This window comes from Muntiacus reevesi, chromosome 2, assembly GCF_963930625.1.
Source record: "Muntiacus reevesi chromosome 2, mMunRee1.1, whole genome shotgun sequence".
Classification (NCBI taxonomy): domain Eukaryota; kingdom Metazoa; phylum Chordata; class Mammalia; order Artiodactyla; family Cervidae; genus Muntiacus; species Muntiacus reevesi.
In genome coordinates, this window is record NC_089250.1 from 26,011,146 (window position 1) to 26,033,938 (window position 22,793).

General features: G+C 38.8%; 1 protein-coding gene across 1 annotated transcript in view; it reads left to right on the top strand.

Annotated features, from left to right (window-relative positions):
- The window catches only part of MYO3A (myosin IIIA), a 167,248-nt gene that overhangs the window by 36,536 nt on the left and 107,919 nt on the right, over window positions 1–22,793 (top strand). Inside the window, exons 5-8 of the mRNA XM_065919145.1 lie at window positions 62–138; window positions 7,308–7,453; window positions 10,704–10,769; window positions 13,901–14,056. Of these exons, the coding sequence (XP_065775217.1) occupies window positions 62–138; window positions 7,308–7,453; window positions 10,704–10,769; window positions 13,901–14,056 (445 nt within the window). The remainder of the gene's footprint in view (window positions 1–61; window positions 139–7,307; window positions 7,454–10,703; window positions 10,770–13,900; window positions 14,057–22,793) is intronic.

Genomic DNA, 22,793 nt, shown 5'->3' on the forward strand with positions numbered 1-22,793 from the left:
CAGTTGAAATCTTAACCTGAGTAATGAATGCAAGAAAGTAAGTCTTGTCTCTTCCTTCCAGGCGTGTCTGCTCAGCTCACCAGCACCTGGCACCGTCGGAACACATCTGTAGGAACGCCGTTTTGGATGGCTCCTGAGGTCGGATAGAGTTTTTTTGAGGGAGACACATGGCGTGTTTGATCTTTTCTGAGTTTCATTTTCATGCACGCTGTAGCTCCATGTGTGTGTTAGAATCTACTAGAAGAAAATGTCAGTTGTGTTGTCTTTATGTGAGATATTTGCGTGTGTGAGGAGTGACATGGGAGATGATAAATGGGCCATAAGCGAATATATGAATACATGAAAGACTGAATGAATAAGTCAGATGAGGTAGAGAGAAACTACAGTGGAATAGTGCAGGTTTGAATTGCAGGTCCACTTACCTGCACATTTTTGTCAATAAATATAGTACCTGTAATTTCATTTTACAGTTTATCTTTTTTTTATTGAAGTATACGTGATATACCATGTTGTGTTTCTGCTGTATAGCAAAGTGATTCAGTTATACATATATGTGTTCTTTTTCATATTCTTTGTCATTATAGGTTATTACAAGGTATTGAGTATAATTCCCCATGCTGTACAGTTGGAGAAGGCAATGGCAACCCACTCCAGTACCCTTGCCTGGAAAATCCCATGGATGGAGGAGCCTAGTAGGCTGCAGTCCATGGGGTCGCTAAGAGTCGGGCACGACTGAGCGACTTCACTTTCACTTTTCACTTTCATGCATTGGAGAAGGAAATGGCAACCCACTCCAGTGTTCTTGCCTGGAGAATCCCAGGGACGGGGGAGCCTAGTGGGCTGCCGTCTCTGGGGTCACACAGGGTCAGACACGACCGAAGTGACTTAGCAGCAGCAGCAGTACAGTAGAATCTTGTGGTTTATTTCTTTTATACATAGTAGTTTGTATCTACTAATCCCTAATCTCATTTTACAGATCTTTAAATTAACTAAGTATGGGGAAAAGTTTGTATTTAGTCAGAGCTCACAATGTGTGGATTCAAAAGAACCAGGGTTTGAGTCTTGGTTCTAGCCAAACTGTTTCAGCCTCCTGCCCTTGGGTGAGTCATATATCAGTTTCTCTGTTTTTGAGGCAGAGATAGCAGTACGTGGATTTTCAACTATCAGGAGATTGGAACCCTTAACCCATGTGTTGCACAGGGGTGAACTGTACTTGCAACCTTACGTTTTCATTAACTATACTTTTTATTGGAATATAATTGCATTATAATGGTGTGCTCCTGCTATACAATGAAGTGAATTAACTGTGTGTATACATATACATATGCCTCCCTCTTGAGCCTCCGTCCAACCCTCTAAGTCATCACAGAGTGCCCAGCTGAGTTCCTTGTACTATATGATAGGTTCTCATTAGTTATTTTATTTTGTACATAGTAGTGTACATGTCAATCCCAAGCTCCCAATTCATCCCACCTTACATTTCCCTGCTGTGTCCACATGTCCCTTCTTTTAAGTCTGCATCTCTATTCCTGCCCTGAAAATAGGTGTATCTGTACCACTTTTCTGGCTTCCACATATATGCATTAATATCCTTCTGACTTACTTCACTCTGTGTGACAGACCCTAGGTCTATCACACCTCTACAGATGACCCAGCTTTGTTCCTTTTAATGGCTAATATTCCATTGTATGGGCTTCTCCGGTATCTCAGTAGTAAAGAATCTGCTTACAGTGCAGGAGACACAGGAGACCTGTGTTCGATTCCTGGGTCCAGAAGATCCCCTAGAGGAGGGCATGGCAACCCACTCCAGTATTCTTGCCTGGAGATTCCCATGGACAGAGATTCCTGGCAGCCATGGTCCATGGTGTTGCAAAGAGTTGGACATGACTGAGTGACTGAACACACAGTACATAGCATGTTCCATTGTATATATGTACCTCATCTTTATTCATTCTTCTGTCAGTGGACATCTAGGTTGCACATATCTCTGTTAATGATATTTAGAGTTTGTTTTTAAGTTGGATAGAAATATAAAAGTGCCTTTTTTGTTGTTCAGTTGCTCAGTCCTGTCTGACTCTTTGCTACCCCACGGACTGCAACATGCCAGGCTTATCTGCTCTTTACCATCTCCTGGAGTCTGTTTAAACTCATGTCCACTGAGTCAGTGATATCATCCAACCATCTCATCCTCTGTCATCCTGTTTTCCTTCTGCCTTCAGTCTTTCCCAGTATCAGGGTCTTTTCCAATGAGGTGGTTCTTCACATCAGGTGGCCAAAGTATTGGAGTTTCAGCTTCAAAATCAGTCCTACCAATGAACACCCAGGACTGATCTCCTTTAGGATGGATGGATTGGATCTCCTTGCAGTCCACGGGACTCTCAAGAGTCTTCTCCAACACCACAGTTCAAAAGCATCAGTTCTTTGGTGCTTAGCCTTTTTTATTGTCCAGTTCTCACATCCATACATGACTGCTGGAAAAACCATAGCCTTGAGTATATGGACCTTTGTTGGCAAAATAATCATCTCTGCTTTTTATTTATTTATTTATTTTTTCTTTTTATTTTTTCTTTTTATTTTTTTTAATTTTATTTTATTAGTTGGAGGCCAATTACTTCACAACATTTCAGTGGGTTTTGTACATTGACACGAATCAGCCATTGAGTTACACGTATTCCCCATCCCGATCCCCCCTCCCACCTCCCTCTCCACCCGACTCCTCTGGGTCCTCCCAGTGCACCAGGCCCGAGCACTCGTCTCATGCATCCCACCTGGGCTAGTGATCTGTTTCACCATAGATAATATACATGCTGTTCTTTTGAAACATCCCACCCTCACCTTCTCCCACGGAGTTCAAAAGTCTGTTCTGTACTTCTGTGTTTCTTTTTCTGTTTTGCATATAGGGTTATCGTTACCATCTTTCTAAATTCCGTATATATGTGTTAGTACACTGTAATGTTCTTTATCTTTCTGACTTACTTCACTCTGTATAATGGGCTCCAGTTTCGTCCATCTCATTAGAACTGATTCAAATGAATTCTTTTTAACGGCTGAGTAATATTCCATGGTGTATATGTACCACAGCTTCCTTATCCATTCGTCTGCTGATGGGCATCTAGGCTGCTTCCATGTCCTGGCTATTATAAACAGTGCTGCGATGAACATTGGGGTGCACGTGTCTCTTTCAGATCTGGTTTCCTCGGTGTGTATGCCCAGAAGTGGTATTGCTGGGTCATATGGCAGTTCTATTTCCAGTTTTTTAAGAAATCTCCACACTGTTTTCCATAGTGGCTGTACTAGTTTGCATTCCCACCAACAGTGTAAGAGGGTTCCCTTTTCTCCACACCCTCTCCAGCATTTATTGCTTGTAGACTTTTGGATAGCAGCCATCCTGACTGGCGTGTAATGGTATCTCATTGTGGTTTTGATTTGCATTTCTCTAATAATGAGTGATGTTGAGCATCTTTTCGTGTGTTTGTTAGCCATCTGTATGTCTTCTTTGGAGAAATGTCTGTTTAGTTCTTTGGCCCATTTTTTGATTGGGTCATTTATTTTTCTGGAATTGAGCTTCAGGAGTTGCTTGTATATTTTTGAGATTAATCCTTTGTCTGTTTCTTCATTTGCTATTATTTTCTCCCAATCTGAGGGCTGTCTTTTCACCTTACTTATAGTTTCCTTTGTAGTGCAAAAGCTTTTAAGTTTCATTAGGTCCCATTTGTTTAGTTTTGCTTTTATTTCCAATATTCTGGGAGGTGGGTCATAGAGGATCCTGCTGAGATTTATATCAGAGAGTGTTTTGCCTATGTTCTCCTCTAGGAGTTTTATAATTTCTGGTCTTACATTTAGATCTTTAATCCATTTTGAGTTTATTTTTGTGTATGGTGTTAGAAAGTGTTCTAGTTTCATTCTTTTACAAGTGGTTGACCAGTTTTCCCATCTCTGCTTTTTAATACGCTGTCTAGGTTTGTCATTGTTTTTCTAGCAAGCGTCTTTTAATTTCATGGCTGTAGTCACCCTCTGCAGTGATTTTGGAGCCCAAGAAAATAAAGTCTCTTACTGTTTTCCATTCTTTCCCCATCTATTTGCCGTGAAGTGGTGGGACCAGATGCCGTGATCTTCATATTTTGAATGTTGAGTTTTCAGCCAGCTTTTTCACTCTCCTCTTTCACTTTCATCAAGAAGCTGTTTAATTTCCTCTTTGCTTTCTGCCATAAGGGTGGTGTCATCTGCATATCTGATGTTATTGATATGTCTCCCCACAATCCTGATTCCAGCTTGTACTTCATTCAGTGCAGCATTTCACATGACGTAGTCTGCATATAAGTTAAATGAGCAGGGTGACAATATACAGCCTTGACTTTATTTAAAATCAGATGCAGGCTTTAACCTATATTTATAGTAGATCCTATGTTGAGTGTCTCTGCTTAGGGCCACATCACACCTTGGAAGATTTTTTTGAGCATCACCTGTGGGAAGATGTAGAAAAACTGCTAAAATAGTTGAGGAAAAGTTTTCTAGAGTTACATCTTTTCTCCACAGTCACTTTAATGTTAATGCTTTTAATCCTTTTAGTTATATTTATCAGTAAAGAACATTTATGTTTGGAAACTCTGCCATCTTTGGGAAAAACTCTGCTATTTGCCTACATCTTTCTAGGAAGTGACAGGAAGAGAAGTAATTTAAATACTACATTAATATTGCAAAATCATAGAATTAAACTTGCTGGAGGATTAAGTCCTGGTGTGCTGTTCCTATTTTGATACTAATTCAATTACTACTTGCAAAAAAAGTTAAAATGTAAGTGTAATGTAAAATATGGAGAAAAGATAAATTATCTTAAAAAACTTTTAAAATATGTGTAGACTGTATGGTCATATAAACAAAAACAAAATTAAATAAAAGAATTTCAAAAATGGGTTTTTTTCTTCAATTCTGATATATTACTAGTGTTTTAAAAGCTTGTGAAAAGTTTAAAAATGAGAAGTTAATAACATCTAGCTGTAATACCAAGCTTTACATCTCATCTACATATATGAATAATTACTATAATAAATACTATAATATAACTATATGATTTCTATTAAATAATTAATAGTCTAGTTTTGTATTTTCAATATATTAATTTATAGTAACAGAGCCATTATTATATTTTGTTTGTCATTTAGTAAAAACAATTTTGTTTAGTAGATCTTAGAAGCACTCTGAGTAAAGTTAGTATTTTTATCTAAAATATAGCTATCAGAGTAATAAATGAGTCAATAATTAAAATTAATACTCCTTACTATGCAATTATTAGACAGTCATTTTACTGATAAGTCATTATTTACTATTAGTAATCCTACTGTAGCACAAACATGATTTGAAAGTGCTTTCCTGCTTAGCCAACCAATAATATATAAAAGAGAAAGATTCATTGTGGTCTTTTCAAATTATCCTATAAATATATGTTTAACATTTTGTGCATATTATAGTCATTTCTCTGTAATAAGCGTTTGCCAACTTTTAAATGACTGACAATACGTCAGTAAATTTCCACTTACCTAGAATTGTTGAAGAATGTGTTTTGAATAATCAACTATCTAGTTAATGAAGACATCACATAAACACCAGCTCTATGCTATTCATGTCTAATTTCTAAGAATTAGAACACAACAAGGTAAACAAGGTTGTTTAAATCAATTATAAGTTGGAAAGTGACATTCTTGATTTGACATCCTTTTCAGTTAAATTCTAGACCAAAGGTAGCATTTGTTGATTATGTAAAGCCATCCTTCCCAGAGTATGTGTGTTTCATGGTGAATGGGAGACAGTGGCTGTGATAGGTGACCATGTAACTTATTGTACAAGCCAGGACAATTTGGAGAGTGAACCGGGAAGGTATTTATAATGAGTCTAGGGAAGTGAGCATAAACTAAGAATGTCATGGGTAGATTGGGACATAAATTCACCCACTGTGCCAACATAGGGATGTTTTAATGTGTTAAATTTGATGTTAGGTGGAGTCAGAAAGGTGAAACGCTATTCCAGACAGGATCTTAGATTTCTTTCACTTTGTATCTCATTTCATATTACTATAGTTAAATGATAAGAAGTCTAACCTGCCATCATCCCCAGATTATGTTTTATTTATCTTGTGAGTTGGCATTCACAACATGTGAAATTTCTTTCTTGTTCTTCAATGACATCCTGTGATTAGTGGAATTTTAAAAAACCTGATTGTAGCTTAACAGAGACATCACTTTGCCGACAAAGGTCAGTATAGTCAATGCTATGGTATTTCCAGTAGTCATGTATGGATGTGAGAACTGGACCATAAAGAAGGCTGAGTGCCAAAGAATCGGTGCTTTTGAACTGTGGTGCCGGAGAAGACTCTTCAGAGTCCCTTGGACAGTAAGGAGATCAAACCAGTCAATCCTAAAGGAAATCAACCCTAAATATTCATTGGAGGGACTGATGCTGAAGCTGAAACTCCAATACTTTGGCCACCTGATGTGAAGAGCCACCTCATTGGAAAAGACCCTGATGCTGGGAGAGATTGAAGGCAGGAGAAGGGAGAGACAGAGGGTGAGATGGTTAGACAGCACCACCAACTCAATGGACATGAGTTTGAGCAAACTCTGGGAGATAGTAAAGGATAAGAACCCTGGTGTGCTGTAGTCCATGGGGTCGCAAAGAGTCAGACACAATTGAGCGATTAAACAACAAGATTTACTATCTAATATGCTTCCAGATAACTGCTAACATCTTACCAATGTTTATTTTTATCCAGTTATTTTTCTCTTGTTGATGGCATGAGCCTTTTTGTATTTCTCCACACTTGTCTCATTTCTGCCTTCAAGTTGTCAGAAAAGACGGAGGCCATATACCTAGGCTTCCCACGAGCTTATTTTTCTTTGTATCCTTCAATTTTTATTAAAGATGTGTTCTTTATCTTTGCCAAGATGAATGACTCCATTTGCTAATCAAATGTTTATCAGATGACTATCATTGCACAAGTTTAAGCTGTATGTTTGATCCCATCCCTTCCCATAAGGTACACTTTTTCATTCCCCTTTCTGTTTTGCATTTTCAAAAATATTTTTCCCCCCATAGACTTCTTCCCTTATTGTTTTCAATCCTGCTAAGATATTTTACATTCTTAGAATAAAACTACGACTACTAATTATAATTTGAGCTTTTACTTCCCCGTGTTACTGCCTTGGCTGGGAGCTCTCAAAGCTCATCAATTTGAACACTTATACATCATTCTAAGCATTTTCCTGTGTGCTTATTGAAGTTGCAAACTTCCTTTTTCTTTCTTTTTCTGCTAGGTGATTGCATGTGAACAGCAACTGGATACAACTTATGATGCCAGATGTGACACGTGGTCCCTGGGGATCACGGCCATTGAGCTGGGGGATGGAGACCCTCCATTAGCCGACCTGCATCCCATGAGAGCACTCTTCAAAATACCCAGGTCAGAGGGCTCTCACGTGGGTCCAGTACCTGCCAGTTTTCTCTCTTCCTCCAGCCACAGAATCTTTGTCAAGCTCTTCATGGAAATATCCAGACATATCTCCACAGGTTGGGAGCAGAGTGGCCTGGAATGTCATCCTGCTTCTTTCAAGACACTCTTTTTGTACCATAGTTTTATTTTCCCTGGTCTAAGTACAAGAGCTTTCTCTTGGTATTATGTGTCTTTTCTTTCTTTAACAAGGATTTGAGCTTGGAAAACAACACTTCCTGTCACTCTTGATTCACTCCCAGATTTGTCAGTGAGGCTTCCTGATCCACAGTCCATGTAACAGTAATGTGCTCTGTTCCACTCTTATCAATCTAATAATTTTTTATTACTTGCTAAGACTTCCCTGTGTTTAGAGCTTTAAAATGACAGTATTAAGAAAGTTAGAAGTAGAATTTTTGATAAAATAATAATGATTTAAAATATGTTAGTGTTTTGAATATGTTAATGTAAAATATTAAGCTTAGAAAAATAATCTCTTTGGAGCCAAGGAGGCACTCTCCTGTGTAGACACCTCCCCTTTTATGTATGTTGTCAGATTTTCCCTCTTGTTTATCACTGATTAAACACTGTTTTATATATGTTTTGGTTAGTTCCTAGATATTTCAGAATACTGACATGAAAAGACTGCCTATTTTTATTATACCTGTATTATCTTTTAAAAGCTTTCTTTTCAAAATATTTATTTTTAAATTTTGGTTGCATTCATTGCTGTGCATGGACTTTCTCTAATTGCAGAAAACAGGGGCTAGTCTCTAGTTGTGGTGCTCAGGTTTCTCATTGGGGTGGCTTCTCTTGTTGAGGAACATGGACTCTAGGGCACGTGGGTTTCCGTAGTTGCAGCTCAAGGACTCAGTAGTTGTGGCACGTGCATTAGTTGCTCTGCAGCATGTAGAATCTCCCTGGACCAGGGATGAAACTCATGTCCCTTGCATTGGCAGGTGGATTCTTATCTACTGTATGACCAGGGAAATCCTAAAGACTTTCATATGGATTTTGCCTGCTATCTTAATTTTAATGAAATGCACAGAGAAGGCCTATGGGTACAAGGGTCCAGGGTGGAGAGGTGAGGTATGCTAAAATTTGCTCCCACACAAATAAATTGTGGGATCCTAATGCATGTAGAACATTGAATCATGTGTAAAAGCCCTGGTTGGGGGTGGTTCCAGTCCAAAAGAAATAATGCCAATATGACCTATTCGTTTCCAAGTAGATCTATTTGGAATATTTGGCATGGAATTAAATTAGTGTAAAGCATTCAAATTTGTTTTTAACTTTACCTTGTAATTTTCTGTCCTGCCTGTATTTACTGAGTTATAATACCTTAAATATATATTATCCTTTCTATAACAATTTCAATGTCTCTCTCACATCTTACTGTTTGTAAAATACATTGCTTATTAATAAGTGGGGCTTCCCAGGTAGCACTAGCAGTAGAGAACCTGCCTACCAATGCAGGAGATGTAAGAGATGCAGGTTCAGTGTCTGAGTCAGAAGACCTCTGGAGGAGGCCATGGCAATCCACTCCAGTATTCTTGCCTGGAGAATCCCATAGACAGAGGAGCCTGGCGGGCTATGGTTCATAGGGTCGCACAGAGTCAGACATGACTGAAGTGACAGCATGCACAGTAAGTGGGGAAATGAGATTACAGAGAAAGAGCAGAAAACCTGCTCTGTATCAAGTCTAAGACATTTCATTAAATTTAAGGAAAACCAACAGAATCTGTATATTCTAATTCCTGTTGTCATTCTGAATATGAGATGAAGCACTGTTTTTCCTGAGCTATTTAAATTATGGCTTAAATGAACATAGTTAGCCTAGGGTTATTACTCTTAATGATGATACCACATGAAAGAGGGATGCTATTGTTGATCTATATGGTACCTGTGAGCAAGGTACCTCTGGAAACTGTACCATCTCAGTTGTTTCTTATTCCTTGTACCACCAATATATCTTTAAAATAGAGTTCTAAGAATACAGACTGAAGAAATAATTAGGGAAAAAAGGGGATCTGTAAAGCTACCTGGTTCTGAATGTTCTAAAATCATCAAAATCTTGCTCTACTCAAACCAAACCAGTAAATCTCTTAAAAGAGAGTTTTTCAGGAGAACAAGAAGCCACGCAAAATTGTTGGAGAAAAGAATTACTTCTTTTAATGTGCAAATCAGCAATCTTCAAATAGTCCTAAGGATTGTAAAATGAGCTTTCAGTGTGATCTAGTGGATGATCTAGCTGCACTTTTCTTTAATGAGCCTGTACAGACTGTACATTAATTTCATTTTAAGCTATTTAAGGAGTAACACAGAGCTGAAGACAAAGTATTTCCATTCCACTAATGAAAACAAAGAACTGTTGGAATTAACATAAAGCGGTACTTCAGGAGATTCAACTATCATGGTTATCATGGTTGATCAGTGTTGCTTGATTACAGTTAGAGATCAGCCCCATTTTCAGATGATGTTCCTTTGTGTTCATGAACATCACAAAAAAGAAAAGATTTGTTCAGCTTAAAATGAAAGGAATTAATAACAGAATCTTGCAGTGGCATTCAGAGCTTTATTGCCAATTATATTTTCCAGTTCCTTACTTTTGTAATCTTGTTTCTGGCCATCTACCCAAGTAACAACAGAACAAGTCATAAAGGCACTCTTCTATAAAGGCCTCTCTGCTAAGGTTTCTTGCATATTCTGAGTAATCCTCCTTTCGGGTCACCTTTGTGTCTCCTGAATATCCCTCAGAGATTTCTCTGTAGGACTCAGAGTTAAAAATCCTTTCCCCAGGAGTCATTGCTTCTAACCAGCTAAGTATTTATGTTTTCCTCTAGGGCTCTCAGTTCAAAGCAAGAAGGTTCTTTCAAAGAAAAAAAGAAAGATCAGCTGGCGAAAAAAATGGGTATATTATGTGCTTTCAGAGAAGCAAGGAACCTGTCATTCCATATAAAGAATGATTAATAACTAATTATCTGGGAGTTGGTAATGGACAGGGAGACCTGGCGTGCTGTGATTTGTGGGGTCCAAAGAGTTGGACACGACTGAGTGACTGAACTGAACTGAGCTGATCTGTCTTTGAATTGGAAAATGATGGTAATGCCTGATTATACCTGGCAGGGATTGAATGCAGTGATACATTAGTCTGTCCAGTCCTGCCTCTTAATTTTGTCCTGCCTGGCCAGTGTGTACCAAACCTTGTATCTTATTTTTCTAGGAATCCACCCCCAAAACTGAGGCAACCTGCGATATGGTCAGCAGAATTCAATGACTTCATCAGCAAGTGAGTAACCATAGAGTCTTTTCTTTTTATTATTATTATTATTATTTTTAATTTTTATGTGGGTCATTCTAGGTGGCACTGGTGGTAAAGAACCCACCTGCCAAAGCAGGAGACTTAAGAGACCCAGGTACCATCCCAGAGCCAGGAAGATTCCCTGGGGGAGGGTATGGCAACCCACTCCAGTATTCTTGCCTGGAATCCCATGGACAGAGAAGCCTGGCAAGCTACAGTCCATAGGGTCGCACAGAGTCAGACACTGACTGAAGTGATTTAGCAGACACACCTTTTTAAAGTCCTTATTGAACTTGTTATAATATTGCTTCTGTTCTGTGTTTTGTTTTGTTTTGTTTTTTGACCAAGAAGCATGTGGGGTCTTAGCTTCTCGACCAGGGATTGAATCCACACTCCCTGCATTTGATGACAAAGTTTAACCACTGGACCACCAGGAGAGTCCTTAGAGTCTTTTGGAGAAGAGTCAAAGAGATTCCATCCTGCTATGACTTTGAGATGGGCCTTTTATAACCATTCCTCCAAGCTTCTGACTCTCCTCTTTATCTATTAAATAGCCCTCGTGGTTCCCAGGATCTTCGTCAAAACAAGCATTTGTGGTGTCTTCTGAGTGTTCAGTGAACTTGTTATTGTTTCCATGATGTTCTCAGGGTCACATTCATTCACTTATCGATGACTGTGCTTCTGCAGACGTTGCACCACCGTGAATGGGTTCTTCTGTCCACCTGCCTTTTGCAGTCTTGCCGTTAGCATCTCCCACCTTCTTACCCATCATATTCAATCACTTATTTAGCCCTTCAGTTATCTGCATCACTAATTCTCATCACAACAAGGGAGTTTTCATTGCACTTGGTAAGTCAGATAATCATACAGATAAAATCTTAGATATTTGAAATTCACTTTTAATTTGACAGATATTTAGGATAAATGCAATGCCACCAGACAACTGAGTAGAAGCTATGCATCAGCTATTTCTAAATCTGTCCATGAAATTTTTTTCACAGTCTTTCTCATGAATTCACCTTGAAAAAATAAGGGAAGGGATGACTGAAGGTTTTAAATGGGAGAGAAGGGGTCATTAAGCTTGAATGTGTCAAACTTCACTCAGAAAATGTAAAAAGGGCAAAAAAGTAGAGGAACTAATCATCTTTGTCCATATTGAAATTGCTGGTTTTCATACCAAGAATATCTGCTTGTTTATATAAAGGTAAGAGGCTGATTTAAGGGTTATGCAAAAAACAAGAACTATTGGCAGTGTTTTTTCTTTTAGTTTTCACTTAACTAATCATTGCTATATATGTACTATGCACTGCATAATATTTAATGAACTGCAGTCGAATTCCATAGACCTCATAGGAGAATTGATAACTTTGAAGTGTTCCCCAGGACTTGTAGTCATGACTCATGTGGGCAGATCCTTCCATGAGGATCATTAACGCAGCTTGATGACTTTGATATATTCCACACAATTTCACCTCTGAGAAGCATTTCCTCCTTTCCTTCAGGCAGTTAGGTCTCTGCCCAGGAAGCTCTTCTTGTCCTTGGTTCCTCGTCCTCTAATACCATTTCCTCTTTTATTTCACTCTCTGTTTAGAGATCTTGCTCCCTTAGTAGACAGTAAACAACTCCAGGGCACCAAACATGCCTTGTCCAGTGGCTGCACACAACAGTTTAAGGTTTTACGTGAATAAAATAATCTCCAATGTGATTAATCTCAGTACATAGATACAAGTGTTGCAGGTGGCAGAAACTGACACACTGTGCTAAACTAAATGAAAACTAATAGCACATCCTCTTATTTTGAGACATTGTCATCCTTATTCTTTAGCATCTTTTAGCATCCCTGGGTAGTATCTCTTTGTGTTTGTAAGCTCAGTTGCTAGTGTATTACTGTTTGCAACCCTGTGGGCTGTAGCCCACTAGGCTCCTCTGTCCATGGCGATTCTCAAGGCAAGAATACTGGAGTGGGTTGCCATGCCCTCCTCCAGGAGATCTTCCTGACCTAGGGATCGAACCCTTGTTTCAGGCATCTCCTGTATTAGCAGATGGGTTCTTAACCACTCGCACCATCTTGGAAGCCAGTATCTGTTTAGTTAATTCCAGCAGAATAAATTGCCAAATTCTCATACCAGAAGGATTAACAATACAGATAAGAAGTGGCATGGCTCAGGTCAGGCTTGGGTTCCTTTCTGTTTTTTTCTACCCTCAAATGACAGCCCCACTCTGACCAGTTTCCTCATAACCATAGATCCTCAAAATCTCAACGTTGAGAGAGTATGCAGAGCATGAATCCTTCTTGAAAATGGTGCACTGTTTATCAGTAATCCCCTGATAAAAATAATCTTACTTCTCAATGCTGCCCATTCCATCTTCTGTCAAAAAGTTCGCCCTTATATATACCAGAAATCTATTTCTCTTTTAATTCTACCCATCGATCCTAGGTTTTTTATTTCCTTGCCCTGAAAACTAGTCTAACTCCTCTTTCCAATATCTGAAGACAGCTGATTAAACATCCAATGTTTGTTCCAGGGTTCCTCCTGTGATGCTGTTTCAGGCGCTCTCTCCTGGTTGATCCTATCAAGAGGTGTGATACACATTAGTACGTGTACTGTAGGACCTCAAAACCCATCCACTGACATGGATTTAAACATCCTCAGTGCATAAGCCCTTGCACATGGGTTAGTAGTTTTGTCACGTAGAAAGAAACGGATCAATTGAGAAACCTTTAAAAGCGCTAATGAAGGGAGACTGAAAAGTTTGTTGTAATTTTAGATAAGTATTAAAACTGCAATGACTTCACTGTTTATCTTTCGCTAAAAGAGACTCGGCAGTGGAGACTGAGTTCAATTAGCACTCTGCAGTAATGCTTGCTGGGAGGCAAGGAAAGTCGAATTTAGTTGAAAGTTGGTTTCACTGCAGAATAATCGCCCACAGATGTGTGCACTTTCACAGACATTAATTCCTCAGATTTCAGTTTTAACATTTTTTTGAGATATGTTTCTTGGGGTGAGCATCAATGAAGAACATCATTCCTTTGTGTTAGAGTAGTTTTTAGGACTGTGAATAATAAATTCAAAACTCTAACTTATCTAATAATTGCATGTTCCTTTTTGCCAGTGCAGGTGTTTGACTAAGGATTATGAAAAGCGTCCAACAGTGTCAGATCTTTTACAGCATACATTCATTACTCAAGTTGAAGGCAAAGATGCGGTGTTACAAAAACAACTCACAGAATTCATTGGCATTTATCAGTGCACGGGAGGCACAGAAAAGGCCAGGTAATCAAATAATATTTTGACTCCAAAAGTCCAAAGATCATCTAAAGAGTCTGACAGCTTTATAATGCAATGGTTGTTAAGGTGAGGAAAGAACTTCCTGGTTTAATTATTTCGATTCCCTGGTTGTGGTTTGGAGATAAGGTGCTATTTGCATGAAGTGAATGTCTCAAGTTGAGTTGCATCCTGATATCGGTAACATTACTGGCAGCATTTTTTAAACAACTTCTTCATAACAAAGAATATAAACTTCAATAGGTGATTAGTATTGGCTTGTATTTTCTTGTATTTTTCTCCTCTTCTGTGAAGTAAGATACCTTAGATTTGAGATTTAAAAATGAACATAACACTTGAAATATTTTTTGACACTATTATTTTTGGTATCATTTTCCCTGGTTGAATTATATTCAAAAATCATTTTTAATGATCTATTATGTACAGTTTTCATAATATCAGCTATTTTTACTGCTTATAGATAGTATATATGTTTATTTTAGGAAGTTTAGAAGATACATAGAAGTATACAATGTAAAATCAATTATAAAATTTAAATCTATACCTTCTAGTATCTTATTATTGGAAATACATTTAAAAACAAAATTGAAATATATGTGTCCTGGAGCTTGCCTTCTTTCACTGACTAGTGAAAGAATACTCATATTCATATCTTTAAATATCCTTCTACCGCAAATTAAAATTTTTTAAATTTTCTATTGGAGTATAGTTGATTAACAATGATGTTTTAGTTTCAAGTATACAGGAAGGTGATTCAGTTATATGTATACATGTATCTGTTCTTTTTCAAGTTCTTTTCTCATTCAGGTTATTACACAATATTGAGGAGAGTTCCCTTTGCTATTCAGTAGATCTTTGTTATCTATTTTAAATATAGCAATGTGTACATGTCAATCCCAAACTGCTCGAATCATCCCACTTGTCCCAACATATGTGATTTTTAAACCACAGTATAAGGCAAATTTGAGACACATTTCAAAGGATTAACAAATGAAAGATGAATTTTAAAAATTGTCCAGACTTTTAGTGCTACAAGTGCCTGGTTCAAGCTGTCAATTATTTATCTAAGTGTGGGACTTTATGTAATGTACATTCACTAGAATGGGATTTTGATTTTACCAAAAGAAAAGAAAAGGAAGCAGAAAAATCAATAGGAAATAATAATAGGGTTCTTTCACTGCAATACAATACGTCTCCCAATTTTACTTTCTATTTTCTGGGCAAGATAATTTTCCTCTAAAGTCTCTGACAATGTCATGGTGAGAATTACTCACCCTTAATACACAGGACTTCTAAAATGCTATCCTGACTGCTCTCATAATAACTCCTTTTCATTCCCGTCTCCATATGTGTGTTTCAAAGAAACTTGTTTCAAACTCAACCAGTCCAACATGAAGCCTGTGCTGTCCCACCCCAGATTAGTTCTTTGTTCCCTTTATTTTTAGTGGCACCACCACTCACCCCATGCTGCTGCTGCTACGTCACTTCAGTCGTGTCCAACTCTTTGTGACCCCATGGATTGCAGCCTACCAGGCTTCCCCGTCCATGGGATTTTCCAGGCAAGAGTACTGGAGTGGGGTGCCATTGCCTTCTCCACTCACCCCATGACCCCCAGAAATCTCAGAATTATCTTGACATAGCTTTCTCTCCTACTTACCATAACAAGGCTAAATTTCTTACAGCCCCACTCAACCCATTATCAATTGTGGTATAGTCCTTGCCACCATAGAAATGATGGATTGAGACAGCATTCGTGTTGTCTGCATATTAGCTGAGGCCAGCTCAGGCTGGATGAGGCGCTCCACACGGGCCTGACAGCTGAAACAGCTGTAGGCTCTGTGCTCTGTCATCTCTGTCTTGGTCAGACTCTGCCACCAGCTCATACCTTGATGAGACCTTTTCTCCTGGATTTCACACAGATAATTCCTTTGCCTCTTATTTTGACCAAAATAAGATACTAAAAAGGGTCTTCCTTTTTAACCAAAAAATAGCATGTACATAACCATTATATAGAGTAGGAAGCTTCAATCCCTATAAGGAATAAAAATAATGTCCTGTGAGAGTTTAGAAGAAGTCAGCAATACTTCCACTGGCAGTGACACCAGGGCTTATCCAGGAAGCAGTCTTTAATCCACACCCAAGAGAGAAGCCAGACTTAATCCTGTGAAAATAGAGTTACCGCCAGATGAACATTATTGCTCTAAGGACCAGCTTGAGCAAAATCATGAAAGCAAGGAGAAATACATTTAATCAGAATTGTAAGGAGGAAAATTTGGAAATAGGATTGGAGAGACATGCAGAGACCAGACTACAGAGAGCACTGAAAGTCAGGTTGAGCATTCAGTTTGACCTGGGTGCCTGACAGCCCCGATAGGGCGGGTCCCCGAGGCCCCTGTGTCCTGCTGGGTACCCTCCTGCCATTGGTTCTAAAAGGTAAACTACAGATACACCAAGACAGATTGGGGCAGTAATCTTGAATACCTTTTGCTTTTCCTTCGTATTTCTTCCTATCTTTAAACTATTGTTATTTTTTCAAAAGTGGGGAAGTTGGTCCTTATTATGTTTAATTATCAAAGCATTTAGTGGCTATTGTTGGATTTTGAAATGAGCCTATTGACATATACAGTTATTTCTATATTTTTGTGGGATGTTTTAATTGGTGTGTGTGTGAGAGTGCGCATGCATGCATGTGCATACTTCTAAGTATATTTAATTTTGAAAAATTCAAATCTCATTTTGGCCAAAATAAGGGGTTGAACAAATTTTCCTTGGAAGATCTAGGAGAAAAGGTCTCATCAAGGCATGAGCTGATGGCAGTGTCCATCCAAGATCAATAACCTGGAAAGAGACTGATGAAACCCTGGGAAGGTAGTAAGCTCCCATCTAGGACCAGGAAATTTAGAAAAGAAATGATCCCTTCTCCTTCCCCACCTGAGATATCTTCTTATGCCTTTCTTCACCACTTCCCCTTCTGGAAAAGCTCCTATATAAGGGCTGAATACCTTTTAAACATGGTCTCCAGGAACTTTATAAGGAATAGATGACTGAATCAGTACTCCCTGGAGGACCATTATGAGCATTTTTGTTCCTAAGGAGTAATAAATAGATTCAAATAAACAAGAATAGGCAGTTGCTCACAAGCTTTTCTATTTTACAACTCAATATTAAAAAAACTAAGATCATGTCATCCAGTCCCATCACTTTATGGCAAATAGATGGGGAGACAATGGAAACAGTGACAGACTTTATTTTCTTGGGCTCCAAAATCACTGCAGATGGTGACTGCAGCCATAAAATTAAAAGATGCTTGCTCCTTGGAAGAAAAGCTATGACAAACCTAGACAGCATGTTTAAAAGCAGGGACATTACTTTGCTGACAAAGGTCCATCTGGTCAAAGCTATGATTTTTCCAGTAGTCATGTATGGATGTGAAAGTTGGACCATAAAGAAAGCTGAGTGCTGTGCTTTTGAACTGATGTTGAAGAAGACTCTTGCAAGTCCCTTGGACTGCAAGGAGATCAAACCAGTCAATCCTAAATTTCCCTAAATTCAGGAAATCAGTCCTGAATATTCATTGGAAGGACTGATGCTGAAGCTGAAGCTCCAATATTTTGGCCTCCTGATGCAAAGAACTGATTCATTGGAAAAGACCTTGATGCTGGGAAAGATTGAAGGCAGGGAGAGAAGGGGAGGACAGAGGATGAGATGGTTGGATGGCATCTCCGACTCGATTGACATGAGTTTGAGCAAGCTCTGGGAGTTGGTGATAAACAGGGAAGGCTGGTGTGCTGCAGTCCATGAGGTCACAAAGAGTTGGACACAACTGAATGACTGAACTGATCTTCTCCTTTCCTGAGTTCTTTGATTATTCTCTTAGGTAGATAAATTGCATCATCTCATGGTAATTTCCAGAAAGCCTCAAACCCTAGCTTCTTGCCTCTTGAACTTGAAGCCTAGTTCAGCTAGGTAAAATATACTTAGGTTAGTGTTTCTTTTCCTGGAAGGATTACATACATTTTCCCACCATCTCTTAGGCAGTATGTATTGCTGTTAAAAGAACCAGGGCAATGACATTCCTCCCTTTGCTCCTGATTGGCTGCTTCTGCAGAGTGCCCATAAGGTTTTCATAATTTTGCCTAGCTGTGTCTTCTTGTCAGTCTTTCCATATCAGTTTTGCCTATACCCTGTGGTGTGTGAGAGCCCGCACCTCTGGCTCATGAGAGCCAACTGAGTCTTTGTTCTTTTCTTGTATTTTATGTTCTCAGACCACATAATTATCACACCTGTGACCTCAGTCATGTGTATTCTGCGTTTTGTTGCTTTTCTTTCCTGATTTTCCTCCATTTCTTTTCTGAATTGAGCTGACTCAGTTTCTCTGTTGCCTACTTATCTCTTCATTAAAGCTTTGTGGCTCCTCTTAAAGATTTTTCTCTTTTAATGAGACATCATCTAAGAAATGTCTATGAGGGATGGAGAACTTTTTGTCTGAACTTTTCCCATGATTCCTTCATATGGCATATATTCTTCTTCTGTCTTTTGCTTATCACTCTTCCTCCTCCTTTTTTAAAAATTACAAATATGTGGTGATGAATCTCGTCTCAAGTGGGACTGGGAACAGCTGTGTTCTAGCCAAAAAAAAAAAGTGTGCATGATGGAAGGGTGAATTGGCAAGTCTTTAGTTTGAATTAGGTTGTTTCTCTTGAACATTCTCTCACCACATCTGTATTTTCTCTCTCTTGGCACATCTCCCCTCAATTTTGAACCTTGAAGAGGTCAGAGTACAGGGCCCTTAGTAGGAACGAGCCCAAGTAGCACCATTGTATTCTCTATGGCCCATGCCACAAACCCATCATGACCATCTTTTAATATCATCGTATAGCAACTGCCTCTTTTCCCTTTGTCTTGCCTCCCCCTGGCCACTGGCCACCCCTCTGTTGGACAAATATGTGATAGATCACTGTTCCCTGGTCTTCTGCACTTCCTCACCCTCTTGCTCTTTTGCATGTTGATCTGGTCTTATCAAGACTTTCACATTTCCAGCATGGCCCAACCATGCTCTGGGAACTGATAGCTCCAAGCAAGGCACATTGGGTAGACCTATCAGGATGTATGCTTTTTTTTTTTTTTTAAGTCTCTATAAAGTATTGGTTGAGCACTAAAGAATTACATATTGGTTCTCAGTTTCTCTCATTTCAACACAGAGTTCACAGGATTTGGTAGTTGTGCTTTATAGACTATGGTTTGGGACTGTGGCCGTTTCTGTTTCTCATAAAGGAAACTTCTCTCTACTTGCCATTCTTTTTGTTATTTAGCAAGCTTCCCTGGTGGCTCAGATGGTAAAGCATCTGCCTGCAATGCGGGAGACCCGGGTTTGATCCCTGGGTCGGGAAGATCCCCTGGAGAAGGAAATGGCAACCCACTCCAGTACTCTTGCCTGTAAAATTCCATGGATGAAGGAGCTTGGTAGGCTACAGTCCATGGGGTCGCAAAGAGTCGGATACGACTGAGCGACTTCACTAAGGGAAGGAAATGAGCTTCCCTGGTGGCTTGGTGGTAAAAAATATCCATCTGCACTGCAGGAGGTGCAGGAAATGTGGTTTTGATTCCTGGATCAGGAAGATCTCCTGGAGGAGGAAATGGCAACCCACTCCAGTATTCTTGCTGGGAAAATCCTGTGGATAAAAGAGCCTGGTGGGCTACAGTCCATGGGTGACAAAGAGTCAGACATGACTGAGCATGCAAGGAAAGAGATTGATTGCTCTATGATCTTAACTTAAACTGTATCTTCTTATAAAAGTAGGACAGGGTATGATGGATTAGATACAGTCACAATTTTTCCAGACAATTCTTGCATTAAGAGTGGGATTCTGTGTTGTTTATCCTTGAACCTGGCATTTTCTGTGACTTCCTTGGTTAATATAATAAAAGATAGAAGTAGTCCTATGATATTTTTGAGCCTAGCCTTGCTGAAAGCACTGAGCAATGCCCAACCTGGCTAGAAAGGACTTCATGTGCTGAGGGAGCAGCAGGGGTTGTCAAAGTGACTAACAGAGTATCAACTATTGACACCCAGCTGAGCAAGAGCTGAGTCACAGGTGTGTCTGGCTGAAGCCAACTTGTCCGTGAGCAATTTTGAGACATACTTGTGGGGACTGTCTAAGGCCACAAGAGTCCTACACTAGCATGTGCAGGCAAAGGGCAAGAAAAATTTCATTACTGGTATTATGATCCTTTTTTACACTTTTTCACTTTCACTTTCATAAAAACCCTTTGCTGTACTTGTAAGAGCTTCTCTGGTGGCTCAGATGATAAAGAATCCGCCTGCAATACAGGAGACCTGAGTGTGATCCCTGGGTCAGGAAGATCCCCTGGAGAAGGGAATGGCTACCCACTTCAGTATTCTTGCTTGGAGAATTTCATGGACAGTGGTGCCTAGCAGGCTATAGCCCTTGGGCTGCAAAGAGTTGGACATGACTGAGCTGTACCTATAAGTGGTGTGGGACAGCCCACACTGTGCCACTCCAGGAGACACTGTTCATTTCATATTTCACTTAAATGCTCTCATGCCCAAGCACAGAGACATGCCATGAATGGTGCCCCCTGGAGTTGTACCCTGTAGATTGTGGATGAGGAGCCTGAGAAGATTCTGAATACATTTGTTTTACAACACAAAATAGAGGCCCGTCTGTCATGCTAGCTATGTATATGTAATGTTAGCACAGATAAAGAATTGGATAGAGTAAAAGGCTGACCGTGGTTCATTCTTCATTATTTTGGTCCTAATTTAGTTTGAAAAATTTTGTCCTCCTGAGGACTTTCACATGAAAATGCTTTCAGCAAGTCTTTATGAGGATGGAAACCTGTGATGTTTCTCTGAAGTTCATGTGGGCAGATTTATTGGTCATTTTCTTAATCTTTCTAACATCATTCAATGGAATATTGTTTTACATTAGCATTTAGTATTGCAATATGCTGGTTCATTAGAGGGAAACCTAAATATTATTAGCTGTTAGGGCCACTTTACAAATTCTGAAAGCTTATATAAGATTCCCAAATTCCTATAATGTTCATGTGTCCGCTGATGTTCTAGAAGTCATTGATTATTTTAATTATGGCATTATCCATTTTTAGCTGTTTTAATTTGACTCAAATTCTTACTTGTTCTTAAAATATTTGTACAATTATTTCCTATAGTTTTATAATTATTTTATCTAAAGAGGCTCCTGAAAGTGATCATATTTAATTTCATGACATAAAATGCTGTGAATACAACAAATGTATGCACTTAGTTAGAGCAAAATATAGCACAATTTTTAAAAAGAACAAAATTTCCCGAAAAATTCTGAATGTGTATCTTTTGGCCTTTCCCTTAAAGGCATTAGTCTTAAAAAAAAAATTTTAATTTAGAGAAGGAAAAAAAGCCCTAAGAGATTATCAAGAGACTTGACCTGCTTATGAAGGTTGCAAGAAATACTGCAGTATTGCCTCTCTGTGTCTTTTCTTTCAAATTAGCAATAGCCTAGGATTTGACTGCATCCATTTTGGGGATTATTGCTATAAAAAAAAAGACACATTTGCATAGGATTATTTGCTGTTGAATTCTGCAGTGCCTCATAGGAGGCAGGACACTGAATATAAACACTCCTAATATTTTTGCAGCAAAGAGAGGTGAAAGAATTGAGTGGAGGGCAGGGCAAACATTTTCCCCAAGTGCCTTCACATTTGTAGTCCTCTAAATATATATAGCTTCCCTTGTGGCTCAGCTGGTAAAGAATCCGCCTGTAATGTGGGAGGCCTGGGTTCGATCCCTGAGTTGGGAAGATCCCCTGGAGAGGGAAAGGCTCCCCACTACCTTATTCTGGCCTGGAGAATTCCATGGACTGTATAGTCCATGGGGTCACAAAGAGTTGGACACGACTGAGCAACTTGCACTGCACTGCAAATATATTTTTGCTCTCATATTAGGGGCCTTAGTAATAAGTATATTGAGAGTAAATTCCTGGAAAATTTGTACTTTAAAGTAGTGAAATCTGTTAACCATCTTTTTGCTGGGAAAGAGAGGAGAAATATATATATTTTTAAGATAGTAGTTAAGATTTAGAGCAGAAAATTTCAGCCTTTAAGTAGAATTCAGAATGACATGCCTCTCATCCCTTCCTGCCAGGCACGTAAAGCTTTATCTCTGGCTGCTCAGCTGTCCTAATCTTGTTTGCTTCCCCGTTTAGTTTTGTAATCTCTGCCAAAAAAAAAAAAAGTGCTGTATTTAACAGAAATTTTAGTTTTGGAAGATTATGATTCACTTTGAAGTTAGATTTTTATACATTTATATAAATACAGCTGGGTTTGTTTTTTTTAAGTGAAAGATCTGACATCACAATCTCCAGTGTTTTGTCAAAAAGAAGGAAAGAAAGGAAGATAAATAGCTAACTATGGCGATTCCAGTCTTGGAAATAGAAATTGCAATAGAATACTATGACTTCATGGTTGTTTCTTCTATAGATTTGACTGTACTACAAGATCCCATCAAAAACAGTATGTGTCTATTAACTATATAAGTATATATTACATATATACTTATAAAATGCAAATATATAAAATTTAAATACATTACCTGCACAGCCCAGCCTAAAATGTGGGTGTTGTTCCCTGTCCATGGATGAAAATGCAGCTGTCCTATATTTAGTAAAACCAGGTAGAGAGTGGTCATCATTTCTGTTTGGGACAA